The sequence below is a fragment of the Temnothorax nylanderi genome, unplaced genomic scaffold (assembly GCF_030848795.1).
Source record: "Temnothorax nylanderi isolate EJ_2023f unplaced genomic scaffold, tnyl_v1.0 TNYL_tig0231_pilon, whole genome shotgun sequence".
NCBI lineage: Eukaryota > Metazoa > Arthropoda > Insecta > Hymenoptera > Formicidae > Temnothorax > Temnothorax nylanderi.
Window position 1 is genome coordinate 78,053 of NW_027249293.1, and position 17,991 is coordinate 96,043.

General features: G+C 33.1%; 1 protein-coding gene across 1 annotated transcript; it reads left to right on the top strand.

The window, feature by feature from the left end:
* Nucleotides 1–8,214: 8,214 nt before the first annotated feature.
* LOC139779563 (lysosomal aspartic protease-like) lies at nt 8,215–11,790 on the top strand. Its single transcript, XM_071717961.1, has 8 exons — nt 8,215–8,878; nt 9,383–9,609; nt 10,100–10,218; nt 10,365–10,564; nt 10,688–10,810; nt 10,894–11,026; nt 11,157–11,249; nt 11,325–11,790. Exons 1-8 carry the CDS (start codon nt 8,811–8,813, stop codon nt 11,523–11,525), a joined length of 1,164 nt encoding a protein of 387 aa, XP_071574062.1. The 5' UTR covers nt 8,215–8,810; the 3' UTR covers nt 11,526–11,790.
* The last annotated feature ends 6,201 nt before the right edge of the window (nt 11,791–17,991 follow it).

Here is a 17,991-nt window from a genome sequence, read left to right on the forward strand (position 1 = left end):
ATGTAAAAAAAAATTTTAGTGCAAAATTGATCAAAAGTATCTTTATGTCACACTTGCGAAGATAATCCGGAAACTAAGGATGATAATGTCATGCAACTGTCAGAATGTTCCGTTGAGATACTTTGTACTAGTGCATGAGTTAAACTTGTAAAGTCCAGAAATTAATGCTAAAATGCTAAAATGCAATATATCCATATGACAAATTTATTATAAAAAGACCGTTTAAAAATTATAATATACAATTTCTGTGTAAATTAAAAAGCTAGGTAAATAAATTAAGTAAAAATAATTTTGCGGTATAATTAATATGGATTTTTGAAAGAATTAGAATACCCACATAAAGAACAATAAAACATTATTAAAATGTAATTTTGCACACATGATAAAATTTATCATTAAATAACAAGGATAACAATATTAAATAAAGATCGCGGAATTTTGCGTAATTATCACAGAAACCCACGTACCTATAATAAAAGCGACAAAAAGTTATTATATTCCGTAAAATTCATCGAAGTTAAATTACCCGAATACTCGTGCGCGTTTCGCGAAATCGCTAGTTATAATTTATTACTGTTACACGTATAACTCCCCATATTTGCTTGAGTAAATCAGAATGCAATCTCGCTCGACGTGGTTTAAAGAATTATGAACCAGCGTCGCCCACCAGAGTGGGCACGATATATATAAAATTACATTTACGCAGAAAATATGGAGAAATTGCTGTTGTATGATGGCACCTTTTGTTTCGGCAACGGGAATTAGCTTCGCCCATGGCGAAATGATAGGCGAAGCATTTAAATTTTATTTCTCCCGTGATGCAAATTGGACAATGGTCATACGGATATGAAAATCTTGTGAGGGATATGACAAGCGGTCTTGTTACGTGTCTCGCTGTGTGCGGTATTATGACATTTCCAAAACGGATATAATCTATCCGTTTCATTTACCCCATCGTGAAGACATTTTCGTATATTTGGACCGCATGGTTGTTACACATGGATGATGCAGTTAAGATGTGCGGTAACTTAAAACACTCAATTCCTCGCAAGATAGTTAGACTTTTACGTAGAAATTTAGCACTTATTTTAATACAACTGAAATATGCCAAGTTGTCATTTAATTGTATAGGCAAAACTAATCTAGTTTTCTTTAAATTAAGGTTCCGAGGATAACTTGAAAAATATCTCTTATCTTCAAATAAAAATTGTAGTCGTGTTACTTTTTCAGTTAACGACATCGACTATTTATATATGTGATATACATATATGTTCGCAGCATACTTGCAATAAGCTGCAATAATTGTGATTTTTATAAAACAATATCGTCAGCGACGCGTATTATAAGAATTATATTTTCCTCTTAACAATATAATTATGTCAAACTTACATCGCTTTTTCAACTAGAGAAATAATTTTCTACCCCACAAAAAAACATATGCCCAATACCGCACAAAACTTTCAAGCGCAACTTTGAAAAACGAAAATACGTAGTGAGATACTCGTACGAGGGAAATTGCAAGTTTGTGAGGGCTTGTTAAAAAGAAAAACAGGCAAGAATATTTCTAACTGCGAAAATAAATTACGTCTCTATTATGCAAAGTTTGAAGAAGAGGTCGTTATTTTATAAAAATCAACCGTCAACATTCTTATTTTCCAATTATAAAAACAGCTAGATTTTCCGTTAAACTAATGATTGCCGCTATACGAATTTAGACACTTATTACTAGATATCAAATTTACATGATATTTTAACAAATCAAACATTTTTAGATGTGACGTTACGAAAAATCACGCAAACGGTGCACCAAGTAAAAAAAAAATATTGGATACAGATAATCGATTTAACGCGAATTAACGCTTCTATGATCCACGTTTTGCCGGGGCGCTTTTTCACGGATCGTTCACTACTATTTTCACAGCCTCTTTCACACCGCCGCCATCGCGGAATTACGTTGTCATTTCGATTGCGTTCCGTTTTCCCGTTTAGATGTCATACATGATATTTTAGTCGATCGAGACGCTCGTTCTGGAAGAGAGATGCGGCGAAACGTGTGTTGAGCGAGAAAGAATAAGGACGCTTTCCTGGATTCACGACGAAGCGCGGGCGAACGGCGGGCGAAAGAGGAAATTGTACTTGCATGCATGAATGGAACACGGCTTTTCGATCCCTATCGTTTCCCTCCTCCCCATCTAGCTGTCGCGAGTCGAAATTACGTCTGCCGCCGATCTCGTTTCACTCCTCTTCCCGAGTTTACAATGCTCCGTTTCTAAATTCGAGACACGCTCACTCCTAATTCAACGACGATAAGTCGCCGTGCGCAATCGTGTTCGCTCCAAACCATCGACGCATCGACGAGATTCACATTGGATGACAACGAAGAGATTTGAATTGAATTAGCTGCACTGATTAGATAGGGATAGAACAAGGTGAAAGGTGATAGTGGTACGCTATTCTGGATAAGAAAGCCAGAAGCCAGAATGGGAAGGCAAGAACTATATATGGCATGAATGCTCTCTCTGAGCATGTCAACGCCCCTATGAACGAACCGTACTAATTTTGCAGGATTTGCTCCTTATCGGAAATTTCGCTTCCTCGATTTACCTTCCACGAAATAGCTTTACACGTCTTATCTTTCGATTCCAGACACGTTTTCTAATCTGATAATTAATTCGGCGGCGATCCACCGACTAACATATGTAAGAGTAAGTACACGGTAGAAACTGGTAACAAAAGGCAAATGCAAATGTAAATTCAATATGAGATTTCATACTGCTTCAAAACATAATATTTAATGCCAGACCGACAAAATAGAGTTTTATAACTATGCAGCTTTTTATGAATTTATTGCAAAGCGCTTTAAATTTTCTTTCTTCTTTAGTTATATGTAAACATTGTGAACTTGCTTGTCAATCTAAAGTCGAATTTTCTTCTGTAAAAATTTAACCATGCGATCTTCTCTTATTTTTTAATAACATAATTTAAAATATTTGATTAACAAATAAAAGATAATGAAAGTAAATAATAAAGATAAACTGTGTTACAAAGAACATTAAAGATATCTTTTAAGATGTTTCTAACAATAAGTATTGTAAAAGTACGAGGTTGCTAGCAGATTCCTGGAATAAAATGACAAGCCGTGCACTTATATAAACGGAATATATTAATTCTGTGCTGGGAATGGCCTGCCTGTCGCGAATAAATTTTGAAAATCCCCTCACCAGAAAACTTCGGGCACGCATAACCAAGTTGAAGTTTCGAGCCTGCGCCGCGCTTTTTTTTCCTTTACGAGTTTAACTCATCGCCAACTATTTTCAGACAGCTCGCTCGCATACTCCTCGCGTATATATTCGCCCCGATCGAAATCGATTTCCGAAATCGAGCCTTCAAAGGCTTTCCCCCCTTGGAACTCAGTTTGGTGAAAAAGAGAACGGCAGCGCTTGAAAAATTGTAAGTTGAGAAAGTTACAAAGGTGAAAGCATTGCCGAGCGAACTACTTAGAAATAATGGTCGGGGAATTCTCCGAAAGTACTCCGGAACATAGAAATGTCGAACACTTTCGGTACCTTGGAATAAAAGCTCGGAATATGTATAACACAAATAAAATAACTGATTGCTGACAAAAGTAATTGCGATGTATAACTCAGTAATTATATTTAATTTATTCTGCAATCGTTAATTATGTTTCGACAGAAAATTTATGTTTTTGTCATGTTATATAAAATGTTTTATATAATCTTATAAGAGACATAATTATAGAGTATGCATCACGAATTGACATTCAGCAAAAAGATTGCTTGTATATAACAGCATAGAGATATAACAACGCTACATTATTTTCTCGGAAAGTAACTATAATACTTGTTCCTGAAATGCAAACAGCGAAACTTTTTACGGTCTCTCGTAGAATTCGCAAATTATGCGCGACCTATTCGTTTCGTCTTTTTCTCCGCTGGCTGGTAATGTCATCCTTCGCAAATGCGCTTGAAAAATTTTTGTATTATACCGCGAGTCCGTTAGCCTTCTTTGTCCGAGGGTCCCCGCGAGAGGAGATGTTGCGATTTCTCGATCGAATAGCATGCATCGCGAATACCAAAATGCATCCACGAATCGCGTGACATATTCATGCGCGGCCGAATCACGTCCAGCAATTTAACGTCGTTTCATCAATTTTTCGAAGTGCCATGCCGTTTCGAAACATCCATCATCAATCCTCTTCTCCTCCTCCGATTCTGATCATACGATATTAAATGTGGCGTATGAATGACTCGCCGGACAAGCAGTTCTTGGAGAAAACAATGATTAATCATCCGATTATATATCCATGATCGTATTTTTTAGCGGCTCGCTAATTACTTACCGCGTCTATACTTCAGCAGCTATTAGGAAACTTGGATGTTCGAAACTTTACAAAGTTTCCAGGCCAATTTTCTCTGATGTTGCTTGTAGTATAATTGTTATCCACCAGACTAAACTTGCTCTTCATTACTTAGAATTACTTGATATATTGTGTAAAAAATTACGTAACTGCAGGTAATATAATTTATAAAACCCATCGATTCTCTCTTAAGTTTGTTGTTGTTATCTTCTCACTTACATACAAAAATTTATATACTTAGTTATATTTTTAAATAAATTACAATAAATTACGTAAAGACCTTGATCTTATTTCTGTATAAAGTTGAATAACATCGATATTATGCACAAATTTTTAGTTGTTTGTTTTCCGAGTACTTTGATTAACCATAGTTTAGGTAGAAAATGATTTGAAATGATTATTATTATAATCATAAATGACTATACGCCATTACTTGGATTTCAGCAACTGATAAATTGTGCATAAAAACTTGAAGGCTCTTCTCCTTTGATTTTTGATAATCGTTTCTCCAGGTATAAATTGGATGTCCCTCGGAATAATTCGATAACTGTGATCTTTGATTTTTGGTCGTCGTCTCGTTTCGTTGTCACGGAACAAATCCGGACCTCCATTATCCAATATTATGCCATATTCCGAAAAAGGGAAAAAGAAAATGAACGAGATCTCGCAGTTCTCTATACGCATGCTATGTTTCATCGTAGATCCAGGTCCTGTTCTCTTTCATAGCGGTGACGCAATATGATGTACGAGCGTTTCATGCTCGCCAGGGAAAAGAATACAGAGTGATCGATGGTATAATTAATTCAGCTGCGACGGAATCGCACGATGTACAATCGACCGACAGGTATCGATTGCAAGTTGACAAATCTCTTTCGCGACATCGGAGTGTTAAGTATTAGCATCATTCGTTATCTGACCGGGCGACTGTACTTTGAAATTGATCACAAACCACCAATTGAGCAACAACGATAAAGCTTTATAATGTAGCAATTAACGTATATGTATAAAATTAACTTATTCTACGGATAGAATGTTTATTAAAATTATATAAAAATATGTCGCATATAAACTTTAATACACCTAACTAATTATATAAATGTGAACATTAATGTTAATTAAGTATTTAAAATTTAACTGTTAATGTACGTTACTAAATAAATAAAAAATATGTCGGATATAATGCTTCTATATTATTATAAATATGTAGTGTTGTAAATGTATGCATATATATATTTCTGAAATACAAAGCTCTTAAAATTTAAAATAAATAAAATTCTTATTCAATTTTGTTTACGTAAAAATAATTAATTGTGCTATTATCAACTGTACCGAAGTAAAATAAATTTTTATTAACTCTAATATTATTCTCTCGTTTCTCATTAAATAAATATAAAGAATTAAAGAATTAAAGAACAAAATATCTATATTGTATTGTAGTATATAGAAGCGAGGGGTATTTCTACTCTTAACCAAGTTTCGAAGTTTTGCGGAGATTCCGACAGACATCTTTCATGCAGATGTTGCCGTATTAATGAAGTCATCAACTGTCGCACCTAGCATTCTGTCGACCAAGACACTTTCATCGCTCGTCCGCAATGCAATGAGCTCTCTAACAAGGTAAAGAGGTGTGTGCGAGTACCAAGAGATATAATAGTGAAAATTATGCGAGAATGTAGTATTAAAATGTATGAGATAGCTAACTAGCAATTTCCCCTTTTTTTGAAACAATACAAATTCTAATGTCACATAACATCAAATTTTAAATTATTTTATATAAAAATTAATTTTATTAACAATACAAAAAATACTGACGTAATAGGAGTGTCTCTTTTTTACATTACTCTTTTGTTCGATCACGCAAGAAACAGACAGTAAAAGTGTGCAAGTAGAAACTTGCACATTGCTTCCTCATAGTTTTTAAGTTGCTTACACACTTAAAAACTATGAGGAAGCAATGTGCAAGTTTTTTTTATACTGTTTTTGACCATCTGATTCTTAGATCTGGGATTAGATCAAGTAACTACTAATTCCAATATAAAGACTATAGTAGCGCAAGTGTATCCAAATTAAATTACTGAAAAGTGCTATTGGGCTGTTAGAAGCGTTAGAATTTTTAAAACTCTTTGTTCGCTTTATCGCCGTCCTTCTCTTTGTTATTATATTAAACGCAAATAACGTACACGCGCATCTGTATATGAACAGCGACGGGAACGCTAAATTTGACTACATTCTTTGTCCGTTGTGAGTACCAATTGTGGACTGATTCGAAGTTATAACGCCCCTAAAACCTTCTTCATTTTTGTAGCTTTAGTCGTCGAGAAATTCAAGAAACATGTATCAGCTGTTTGTGACAATCGTAGTAATCGACTTCGCGTTAGTATCGATACGATAAATACCATATAGACATCCAACTTCTTAGAATCGCCGCAGAATTCGCGATAAATACTTTAATAAATATGACAATTGCACCAAATCATTTTCAAATACGATAATTGTACCAAATCTGTATAAAGAAAAAAGCATTTTGAAAGTTGAATAAAGCGAGCAGACTAATTATAAGAGATACTTTGAGGATCCCTTCGAAGATCTTATCTTAAATGAGATTAGCGTCATGAAAAGAGGAATTTGCATTTAAAATACCTAACTACATTCTAATGCATAAATATATAAATGTAGGTAGCACTTATTTCTTAATATCAAAATGATGGGGCTTTAATAGTTTTTAAATAAAAAGTGCTTGAAAATGGTCAATTATTTTTACACGAAATTTATATTTATTTTTAATGATATTTTGAATGACATTCGCATTTATATGCGTATAATGTAATGGTCTTTTTAGGAAATGCAATAAAAATCAGATTTTACGGATTTCTTTTACGGATGTAATGGACTTTTTTAAGTTCCTTCAAGAATTCCGTTACGAATACAAAACATACTCCGTTGAAAAATCTTCGACGGACATTAATATGATACAGCTTCGTTTGACTACTGTATCTCTGATTAATTATGACAATGTACAATACTATGGTAATATCGAAATTGGAACTCCACCGCAGAAGTTTAAAGTACTTTTTGACACTGGTTCCACAGAACTCTGGGTACCATCCAAAAACTGCAATGTTAGCCAACCTAATTGCTGTAAGTGTGTATCATTGCTACCTCTCCGATATTCTGTTATTTCTATATGTACATTTGTTTTAAAAAAACATTATTGTTTCAAGTGTTAAAATAATCTTAATTATTCTTTTCTCTTTTAATGATTGATATCAAGTAAAAATATAAGATAAGAATAATACTGTAGAATTGTTTCTTTTCCATTTACATTTTAAGCAAAGTCATAAAAACTTTAAAGCAACAGTTTCAAAGGTTAAAGTCAGTGGGAAGGTAAATTAATATTATATAGCTAAGTTCCACAATTATAAACTCTCTTATTTATATGATTTATCACATTTACTTTAAAAATACAAATAATTTTCGACACAAATCAGCCCACGTCTTAAGGCAACAAATATAAACATAAATACATTTGATGATTTAGGGATATTTTGTTGCGATACAATACTTAACACTAAAATGCAATTGATACAGTTTGCCACGATTTAGCATATTAGGATTCAAGCTAAATCTGGAATGTGAATGTACCATTGCTTATACACTGAGAAAGAAAATTGTTAATCCCAAAAAATATTTAGTTCGATACGTTCAACTAAACATTTTAGTTAGTTAACCAAACATTAGTTGTTTCAACAATTTATTTAGTTTCTTTAATCAAGAATTAATTAATTTAATTAATGTTCAGTTAACTAACTGAAATGTTTAGTTGAACGTATCGGACTAAATATTTTTTGGGATTAACAAATTTTTTTCCTAGTGTACATATAAGTCTGTTATACCGACGCAAACAATACATACTTTCGAAGATCAATTTCATCTCATTAATCATTAAACTTTTTTTAATACATTGAGTTGTGCTAATGAAATATTTACGTATATGCAAAACGCAATTTTTAGAGTCGATTAGATTAATGAAAAGAGCTCTTAGGCTCTCAGAGAATTTGCTTAAACTTTAAAGCCTTTAAGCCTTGTCTCCACGATGCTAGAAATCGCTCCGAAAATTAACCAATCGCATTGGCCAATTATCGAATTGCTTAAATATGATTGGTCAATTCTTTTTCTCCATCCGAGATCTCGAAGCGATTTCTAATATCGTCCGAACACAAAGCTTTGGAACGCTTCGTTTGTTTTTCTGCCCTCCTGCTCACCTTCTTATAAGCACAAGGCCATGTACGCACATTTGTATATAAGGGAACGCTTAGCAATTTGATTGCCTGTTCTTTGTCTGTACGTACCGGTTGTGGATTGACTCGCAGTTCTAACGGTCCTAAAACAATTTTGACTTTTGTAGCTTCAGTCGCCGAGAAATTCAGGAAAAATGTTTCGGCTCTTTGTGACGGTAATCACGGTAATCAACTTCGCGTCAATCAACGCGGAGTTGCATAGGTGAGTACATGTTATATACAAACGATCCACATTTATATCGACACGATGAATTATATAATACCGTACAGAGATCGCGCTTCCAACTACTTGGACTCGTCGCAGAATTTGCGATAAATAATTATCAAATCAATTTCAAATACCATAATTGTATCAAATCTGTAAGAAAAACGCATTTTGAAAGTCGGAATAAAGTGAGCAAACTAATTACAAGAGATGCTTTGAGGATTCCTTCGAAAATCTTATTTTAAATGAGATTAGCATCATGAAAAGAGGAATTTGCATTTAAAATACCTAACTACATTCTAATGCGTAGATATATGCAGGTAGCATTTATTTCTCAATGCCAAAATGTTGAGGCTTTAATAGTTTTTAAATAAGAATTGCTTGAAAATGATCAAATAAATTGTTTGAAATTCGTATTTATGTTGTACGATATATGTACATACATTCGCGTTTATACGATACGCATATAATATAACGGAATTTTTTTTATGTTGCTTCAAGAATTCCGTTACACAAGACATCCTTTGTTGAAAAATTTTCGACGGAGACTATGGCACGACTCCGTTCGGGTACGGCAAACGTACCTCTGATTAATTACCTAAATCTTGAATACTACGGTACTATCGAAATTGGAACTCCACCGCAGACATTTAAAATAATTTTCGACACTGGTTCCTCAGATCTCTGGGTACCATCCAAAAAGTGCAACGTCAGCCAACCTGCTTGCTGTAAGTATATCGTAACATCGCTACCTCTCCGATATTCTATTATTTTTATATGTACATTTGTATTAAAAAAATTAATATTTCAAGTATTAAAATAATCTTAATTATTTTTTTCTCGTTTAATGATTGATATCAAGTAAAAATATAAGATAAGAATAATGCTGTAGAATTGTATCTGTTCCATTTACATTTCAAGTAAAGTTATAAAATCTTTAAAGCAACAGTTTCAAAGATTCGAATCAGTGGTAAGGTAAATATTATGTAGCTAAGTTCCATACTTACATACTCTCTTATTTACATTTAGCACACTTACTTTAAAGATACAAATAATTTTTTATACAAAACAGCTCACATGTTAAAGCAAAAAATAGAAACATAAATATATTTGATGATTTAACTACTGTTAGTTAAATATTTAGATTAATATAGAGAAATTTATACTTCTAGATTCTTCAATATTAACTGATTTAATTTTATTTACTACTTTTTGCAGTGGAACATAATAAATATGATAATACAAAGTCCACCACATATATACCACAGAATGATCCATTTGTTATTACTTACGACGATGGTGGTGTGTCTGGGTTCTTATCTACTGATGACGTAATCGTAAGTCATTGTCAAGTAAATGATATATTTAATTCTAATCACAGTCATAATCTATGACAATTTTCTAAAAAGCACATGTTGCTATCATTCTCCGAAAAAAAAAATGCGCGCAATTATACTTTATTAATAATATCAACGTTTCGCAGATTGCTGGCCTTAAGGTTTCATTCCAGACATTCGGAGAAACGCTCGATTACTCGACAAGTTTTTTGGACGATGCAAAATGCGACGGCGTTCTGGGGATGGGTTATCCCGACTTATCTCACTTTAAAAAGCCTCCTGTCTTCCAAAACATGATTGATAAAAACGTGGTGTCCCGACCAATTTTTAGCTTCTATCTAAATCGGTATGTATCTTTCCGTATGCCTCACGTGTGTTTAATACTATTTTTTAAATTACATACTTTGTCTTTCCATGCAATGTAAAATGCAAATGTATAAACAATGTAAAAAATATACAACCTATACAGAAATGTCACGGACGTGATCGGCGGTGAACTGATATTGGGTGGCACCGATTCTTCCCATTACGAGGGCGAGTTTACGTATGTGGATGTTACCCGCAGAGTATACTGGCAATTTAAAATGGATAAGTATGTAGTTCTTTTTCTAAATTATACGTATGTCAACCACGGTTTATATGTCAGCTAATTGGTAACATGCTATCCCACTGTAGGTTTCAAATAAAAAATTACATCTCTTGCTCGGAAGGCTGTCAAGCTATCGTCGACACGGGCTACTCTGCGATAGGTGGACCACCGCAGACTATCGAAGCTATTTGTAGAGAAATCGGTGTTGTTAATGATACGGTAATTTATTATCCCTTTCTGCAATGGCAGCTTTCACAATTATCTTAAATAAATTATTGAAATAAATTAATAAATGTTTGATAAGTTACGGATTATTAATATGGATACTAACATTAATCTTCGTTTAAAGGTGAACTGCGACGAGATTTCTAATTTGCCCGATATCAATTTCGTCATAGGTGGTAAGACGTTTCGACTCACTGGTCAAGATTATATCGTGAAGGTAAAGAATTTTATTATATAAAGGTTTAAATTGTTTTTAGAATAGAAATATCATGCCATATTTAATGTCTTATAGTTCACAGAAGACGAAAGAGATGTTTGCGTTCCCGCCTTCAAAGAGGTTATTCCGTTTGGTGTAGATGGTGTAGAGTGGATTTTGGGCGATGTATTTATTGGTCGGTACTACACCGTATTTGACATAGAGAACGACCGAGTGGGATTCGCATTGCAAAATAAACATTTTTTGCCTTCTTATGAAGTTATCATTAAATATTAGGGAATCTAAGTGACATTACTAAACAAATAAGCCATAGTTTTTTTAGAATATCGACTGACATATGGTCTGCAATTTTATTTGGACTATTTATATGGTATATTTTTAAATTAATACGTATGTGAGAATTAGAAGAAAGATATGCGATACTTATTCTACCAACAATTTGGTACATCTTGTTCTTTCAGCAACTATCGAATTGTTAGATATTGTGAATACAACTTGTATATAAGTCTATTAAAATGAAGTATATATTTTTTACACTGAATATTGATTTCATATATCGCCCTTTCAATCTCATCTTAATGTAGTATCCCGAAAAATATTATCTCGTTTAATCTTATAAATTTTCTGCTTACATACGAGTACAAGATATCATATAACATTCTGCTTATATGTATAAGAGTATGACATACCGCATTTGTAACCAATATATAACTTTTTACATTTCTTATGCTTACACAAACGTATATACGCATAAATTGTTTGCTTATTAATAAAAATTATCTAAAATTTTCGACACATAGATACCAAATTGTCGATACGAAGCAGCGACGGGAACGCTAAGTTTGATTACATTCTTTGTCTGTTGTGTGTATCGGTTGTGGACTGATTCGGAGTTATAACGCTTCTAAAACCTTCTTGATTTTTGTAGCTTTAGTCGTCGAAATATTCGGGAAATATATATCGACTCTCTGTTGCAATCGTGGTAATCAACTTCGTGTTAATCGACGCGAAGTTGCATAGGTGAGTACATACTATGTACAAACGCTCCTCATTTATATCGACACGATAAATACCGTATAGAGATTGAAATACTTCAATAAATACAACAATTGTACCAAATCAATTTCAAATACGATAATTGTACCAAATCTGTATAAAGAAAAATGCATTTGGAAGTTGGATAAAGTGAGCAGACTAATTATAAGAGATACTTTGAGCATCCCTTCGAAGATCTTAAATAAGATTAGCGTCATAAAAAGAGGAATTTGCTATTAAAATACTTAAACTGCATTCTAATGCGTAAATTCATAAATATAAGTAGCACTTATTTCTTAATACCAAAATGTTGTGGCTTTAATAGTTTTCAAATAAAAAGTGCTTCAAAATGACCAGTTAAAATATCCGAAACTCATTTTATTTTAAATAATATTTGTACACTTGCGTTTACATGCGTATATAATATAATGGGCTTTTTTTATGTTGCTTGTTCAATAATTCTGTTATACAGGACATACTCCGTTAGAAAACCTTCGACGGACAATAATATGATACAGCTCCGTTTGGCTACTGTACCTCTGATTAATTGTGACAATATACAATATTATGGTAATATCGAAATTGGAACTCCACTGCAGAAGTTTACAGTACTTTTTGACACTCTGGTTCCTCAGATCTCTGGGTACCATCTAAAAACTGCAACGTTAGGCAACCTAATTGCTGTAAGTATATCATAACATCGCTACCTCCCCGACATTCTATTATTCCTACATGTACATTTGTATTAAAAAAATTAATGTTTCAAGTATTAAAATAATCTGAATAATTTTTTTCTCGTTTAATGATTGATGTCAAGTAAAAATATAAGATAAGAATAATGCTGTAGAGAATTGTATCTATTCCATTTATATTTCAAGTAAAGTTATGAAATCTTTAAAGCAACCGTTTCAAAGACAATGTCCTTTCCTCTCATGGGAATCGGAATAATTAAACCGCGAGCTATGAAATTGTTTATTCAAATGCGAATTGTTTGGTGAAGACAAATATAGAAAAACAAAATTTCTTCGATGCGGTAATATGATAGCTGCATAACTTATTTGCACATATATCGTCGATTCCACACGAGAGCGTTTTGCATGATAAAAATGCGCTTTCGCAGATGACTGGTGCACGAAAACAATAAAGAGCAATATTTTTTTTACCTTTTCACTTTTATAGGAAAGATGCTGAATATATATTTCCCTATTGCATCTACCATTGAATTTCATAGCGTGTTTTGCTGCGACGACTCGAATCTGTATGGTGCATATTTCGTTTCTACATTTCTCTATAAATTTTCATGTGTCAGATAATAATTAAAGCAACGATAATAATAATAAACATTTTTATTTAAAATCCAAGTCCCAAATGCAAATCTGATAAAACTGTTTAAAATTCTTTTTAAACAGTTTAAATTTTTTTTTCGGTATTAAGTAATCTTTGTATCTAAACTTTCCATTAAATTTTCATTAAAACCTTCACCGCTTGAATAAAGTGTCCAGCACGTCCACTACGACGTAAAATCACGGAGGATTATTTCATAATTAAAGCGTCTAACGAGAGCTGACGACCTATGTTAATAATTAATTTTTCTTTGGAGAATTTAATCTCTCGCGGAAATTCAATTACACTCAAAATGCGTTTTCTAATATAATATTTAACTAGTGGTTTATTTTTCTACGAAAATTCCGTTTTTGTGAGCGTGAATGAAAACAACAATTGCAACAACAATTCATATAGAACAATGGCGAGGATTCGGTCTTAAATACTTCGATTAGAAGTTTTCCGCGAGGGTGTCGATTTTATGGATGCCTCGCGGACGTAAACGACATATCGATCGGTACTTTATCTCGTACGACGCAACGACCACGACATATCGATCGGTACTTTATCTCGTACACTGAAACGACTTCAAATCACGGTGCGAAGGATCGCGAGACTCGCTCGTGATTCCGTTTCGTTTTCACATAAAGTTTTCACACCCTCGTTGAAGTCGATTCCCCGATTCGACGTTAACATCGCTCGTGTATGGCTCGCACGATTTTAACGACGCGTGTTAAAATAGACACACGCTATTTTACATTCTGAATACCGTCATACGACTTTGATCGAGAGTGCATAAAATAAGATACAAATCCATAAAAAATAACAGTGAAAGCCCGGTTATCTGTCACAAACAACGTGTAGTTGCATAATTCAAATCAAATTCGCGAAGGTAAATGTTTGAACGAGATTTATGCAAAGGACAAATTTTCGTAAAGACGCTTTAAGCTTGATAAAACTGCGAAAGCAATGAAAGTATATAATAAACAATATAAATAAAATTTGAAGAAAATTAAACATTAATTAATAATTAACTTCATTGTATTAAAGTTTCTTTACTTGACTAATAATAAATAAGCGCGTTGCTTTTATAGTTTTTCATTTGCAATATAAAAGTAATCAAACTGTTGTCGTTTGGAGCATTGTTATTATCATGCGATATATATTTTTCGACAAAATATGAAACAGTCGTTAGTCATTATTCGTGAATAAACTGTATATTGTTGCTTGCTTTATTTTGTTTCATCGCAATTATATTTTTATTAAAATACTTTATGAGATAATTAGTTAATAATTGTAGTAATTTCAAGGCCAATTTGTTAATCTTTGTAAAAAAATTTATTAGAAGTTTATATTATAAACTGAAAATCGTTATTAACTCAAAAGAACATGTTTTAAACTTCTAAAAAATGGAAAATTATGATTTAAGTAAGAATCTCTCTTAAGTCCCCTTCCTCTCGACAAGGTCGATTTTACAGCCGATAAAAAAAAATTGCAGGTTCTTGTGGGTCAAAGTGAACGCGGTAAACATTAGAATGAGGACCATAAGTGACCGAATATATGGCAGCAGAGAGGTTCACTTTTATTTCGCTCTTACGCTCTTACGCTGCCGCTATAAATCCGCCACTCTCGTCCATGATGGGGTGAAGGGTCGAAAGAATGAGAAACAGACGGAGAGAAGGAGAGAAAAGAAGGGTATAGCTCGACGGCAGCGCGGAATTGCGGAATAATATAGCGGAGATGCGGGCGACGTGGTGCATCGAACGCGTCAGATTTAATTTCGGCTTTTTTTTTATATTCGACGTGACGCACACATCCGGAATTCAAATGAACTCGATATAACGCCGTTGCGCGATCCCACGGCCCCGCGCACAACCGTTGCTCTTTATTTTTCTCGTCTGAAATGCAGTCGAGATTCTTTTGCATTCGACTGCCGTTCGCGTTTGGCGCACCGCTGCGCCTTTCCTTTAGCGTTATGGCACTTTACTTGCGCTTTGACTTTTAAATGCATAAATTTTTATATTATCACTATAAAATTGATACATTGCCAATGGTTGACTTGGTGTATCTCGCTTATATATATATATATAACAGAAATAAGTCCCTTTTCGCGAATTTAGTTTTGTAAAAAATTAAAAGATAATGAAATTTTATTCTCTCTCTCTCTCAACTTTTCAAACAAATTTTATTTCAACAGAATTTTAATTCAAATAAATGAGTAATTAACTAAAGACTCTCAACATTGAAATTAACAAATAACAAGAAAAATAGACTTTGAGAGTCAAACAAAGAATTTCAATTGAAAAATGATCGGTAAAGTTAAATATTAAGAAAAATCTGTAAAAAGAAACTATTAAAGCAGAAAAATAAGCCTGTAGAATACATTCGAGATTTGTTTCATATGTAAGCCAGTATTATATCGCAATACATGGTGAATGAACCACGCGATTTACAAGCGTATAAAGTCCTTGGATGTATTTTGCATATGTAATTAAATTCGAATCAATAACGCGCGATTACCATAGATAGACGAACCGCTCGCGACCAAAGCCACATTTTCAATCTGTTGCAAACATATAGGTATACAAAATAATCCAGAATTGTCACTCTTTTTATGTGTAAATTATTTAAACTTCCACAAATAATTTGTCAATCAATTTTTATCTCTTTTTATATAAAAAATTTTGTTGAACATTAAGATTTTGTAACAACTTTCAATATCAACAGTAATTTTCTGCAGTTACGAGCAGAAAAAATGCACGGAAGTCGAAAAAATATAGGCTATTTAATCTGAAATATATTCAGCAAAATAATTAGCGCAAGTCACGTTATCAATTTTGATAACTCTATTATTATGAGACACAAAATATATAATGTATGTACAAATCCAATTTCCTGTAATTGTATTCGCGAATTGAATGTTTTATCTTTTAATTCCAACAAATTCCACTAAAAGTAATGCATTTGACAATATCAAATCATTATATTATTATTTATACATTAATTTCACCGATTTAATCGGCCAATTACGATGATAACAATTTTATTGCAAATTGTTATCATAATATTTCAAATATTTGTAGATATATTTACAAAAATATTTCATTTATTTTAACCATTGAAATTTTTCGGATCCTTTTAATATTAATGTTGATGGGAAAATTTTTATGCACTATTATCTTTAAGCGTGATCATTTTGCTTTTAACATTATGAATATTTAAAGTACAAAAGGTATTGGAAAAATAAAGATGATAGCAAAACATATTCAAAGAACTAAATATCTTTGTTCAATAAGATGATGAAGAAAAGATGAGGAGATTTAATATTACTGTAACATCGTCTTTTAAGATGCATTGTATCTCGATCGAAAGTTCAATATTTGAATTTGAAAGCCGTTTTATTTTCGGTATACACTACTTGCAAATAGCTGCACCACTCCGCTAAGCATAAACTCCAACGAAACTCCGAAGAAACTAGCGTTTGCCGGCGTAAGAGGAAAATCTCTTTGCGCAATTTACGATGGCTTACTAAATATTTTACGGACCAACATTTGTCTGCCGATCGTATGTCTGGTGACCCCGTATTTGCGTGTTTCGAAGTTTTTTCACAAAAAGTCCAACAATGCCGCTCTACACCGCGCATGCACTTTTTCCTGAACTACATCCGTTTAAAATGAAAATTTATCGCAGAAATTTATTTAAAGTAAAATTTATCTATGCATTTTTCTGCTTTTGATTAAGTAACATACTTACTTGCTTATGAATTGTATCTGAAAAGTTTGTCGAAACTGAAATTAGAATCTGTTATTTCACTTATTTAACGCTATTTAAGTTCTCTTGCTATTTAACAATATTTTGTGTATTATTATTACGATTAGCAGATAAGAGATTTATCGAAATTTAAGAAAATGCACAAAGCGCGCAAAGTTTCAGAATATAATTATAAAAGCGGCCCACTAGTACACAATAAAAATATTTGATTTGTGATAAATTACGGCATTTAGAGGAGCTTTGAGTTTCGATTTTGATCATGCATTTTTATGAAACAAGCGCGCCACCGTAATACTAGCAATTAGAGAAGCGAGACAATTGCAGCAACCGTGCGCCGTGCGTCAAAGCGACACTGGGGCGTGTCTGCATTCTTCTGCGTTTGATTAATCGACAAGTATTTAACCGGTGAATATTTATCATCTCTCATCCTCTCCCGTCAACGGTTTGCATTGTCGTCCAGTGCACTCGACGTCATCGTGCGATGTGCTTTCGTGCGTAATCCACTGCCGGCTGTATTAAACAGCATCGTCCTTAAACGAACGGACTTTATGTATGTACTTTGCGAAGATAGGGCGTGTTACATCGAAAGGGTATTTTATATAGAATAGTTACA

Bases quoted from the DNA above. Each gene is read 5' to 3' on its own strand.
- LOC139779563 (XM_071717961.1), top strand. From the start codon at position 8,811: ATGTTTCGGCTCTTTGTGACGGTAATCACGGTAATCAACTTCGCGTCA. The intron at 10,565-10,687 runs GTATGTATCTTT...CAACCTATACAG, and splicing joins TTTAGCTTCTATCTAAATCG to AAATGTCACGGACGTGATCG. The intron at 11,027-11,156 runs GTAATTTATTAT...CTTCGTTTAAAG, and splicing joins TCGGTGTTGTTAATGATACG to GTGAACTGCGACGAGATTTC.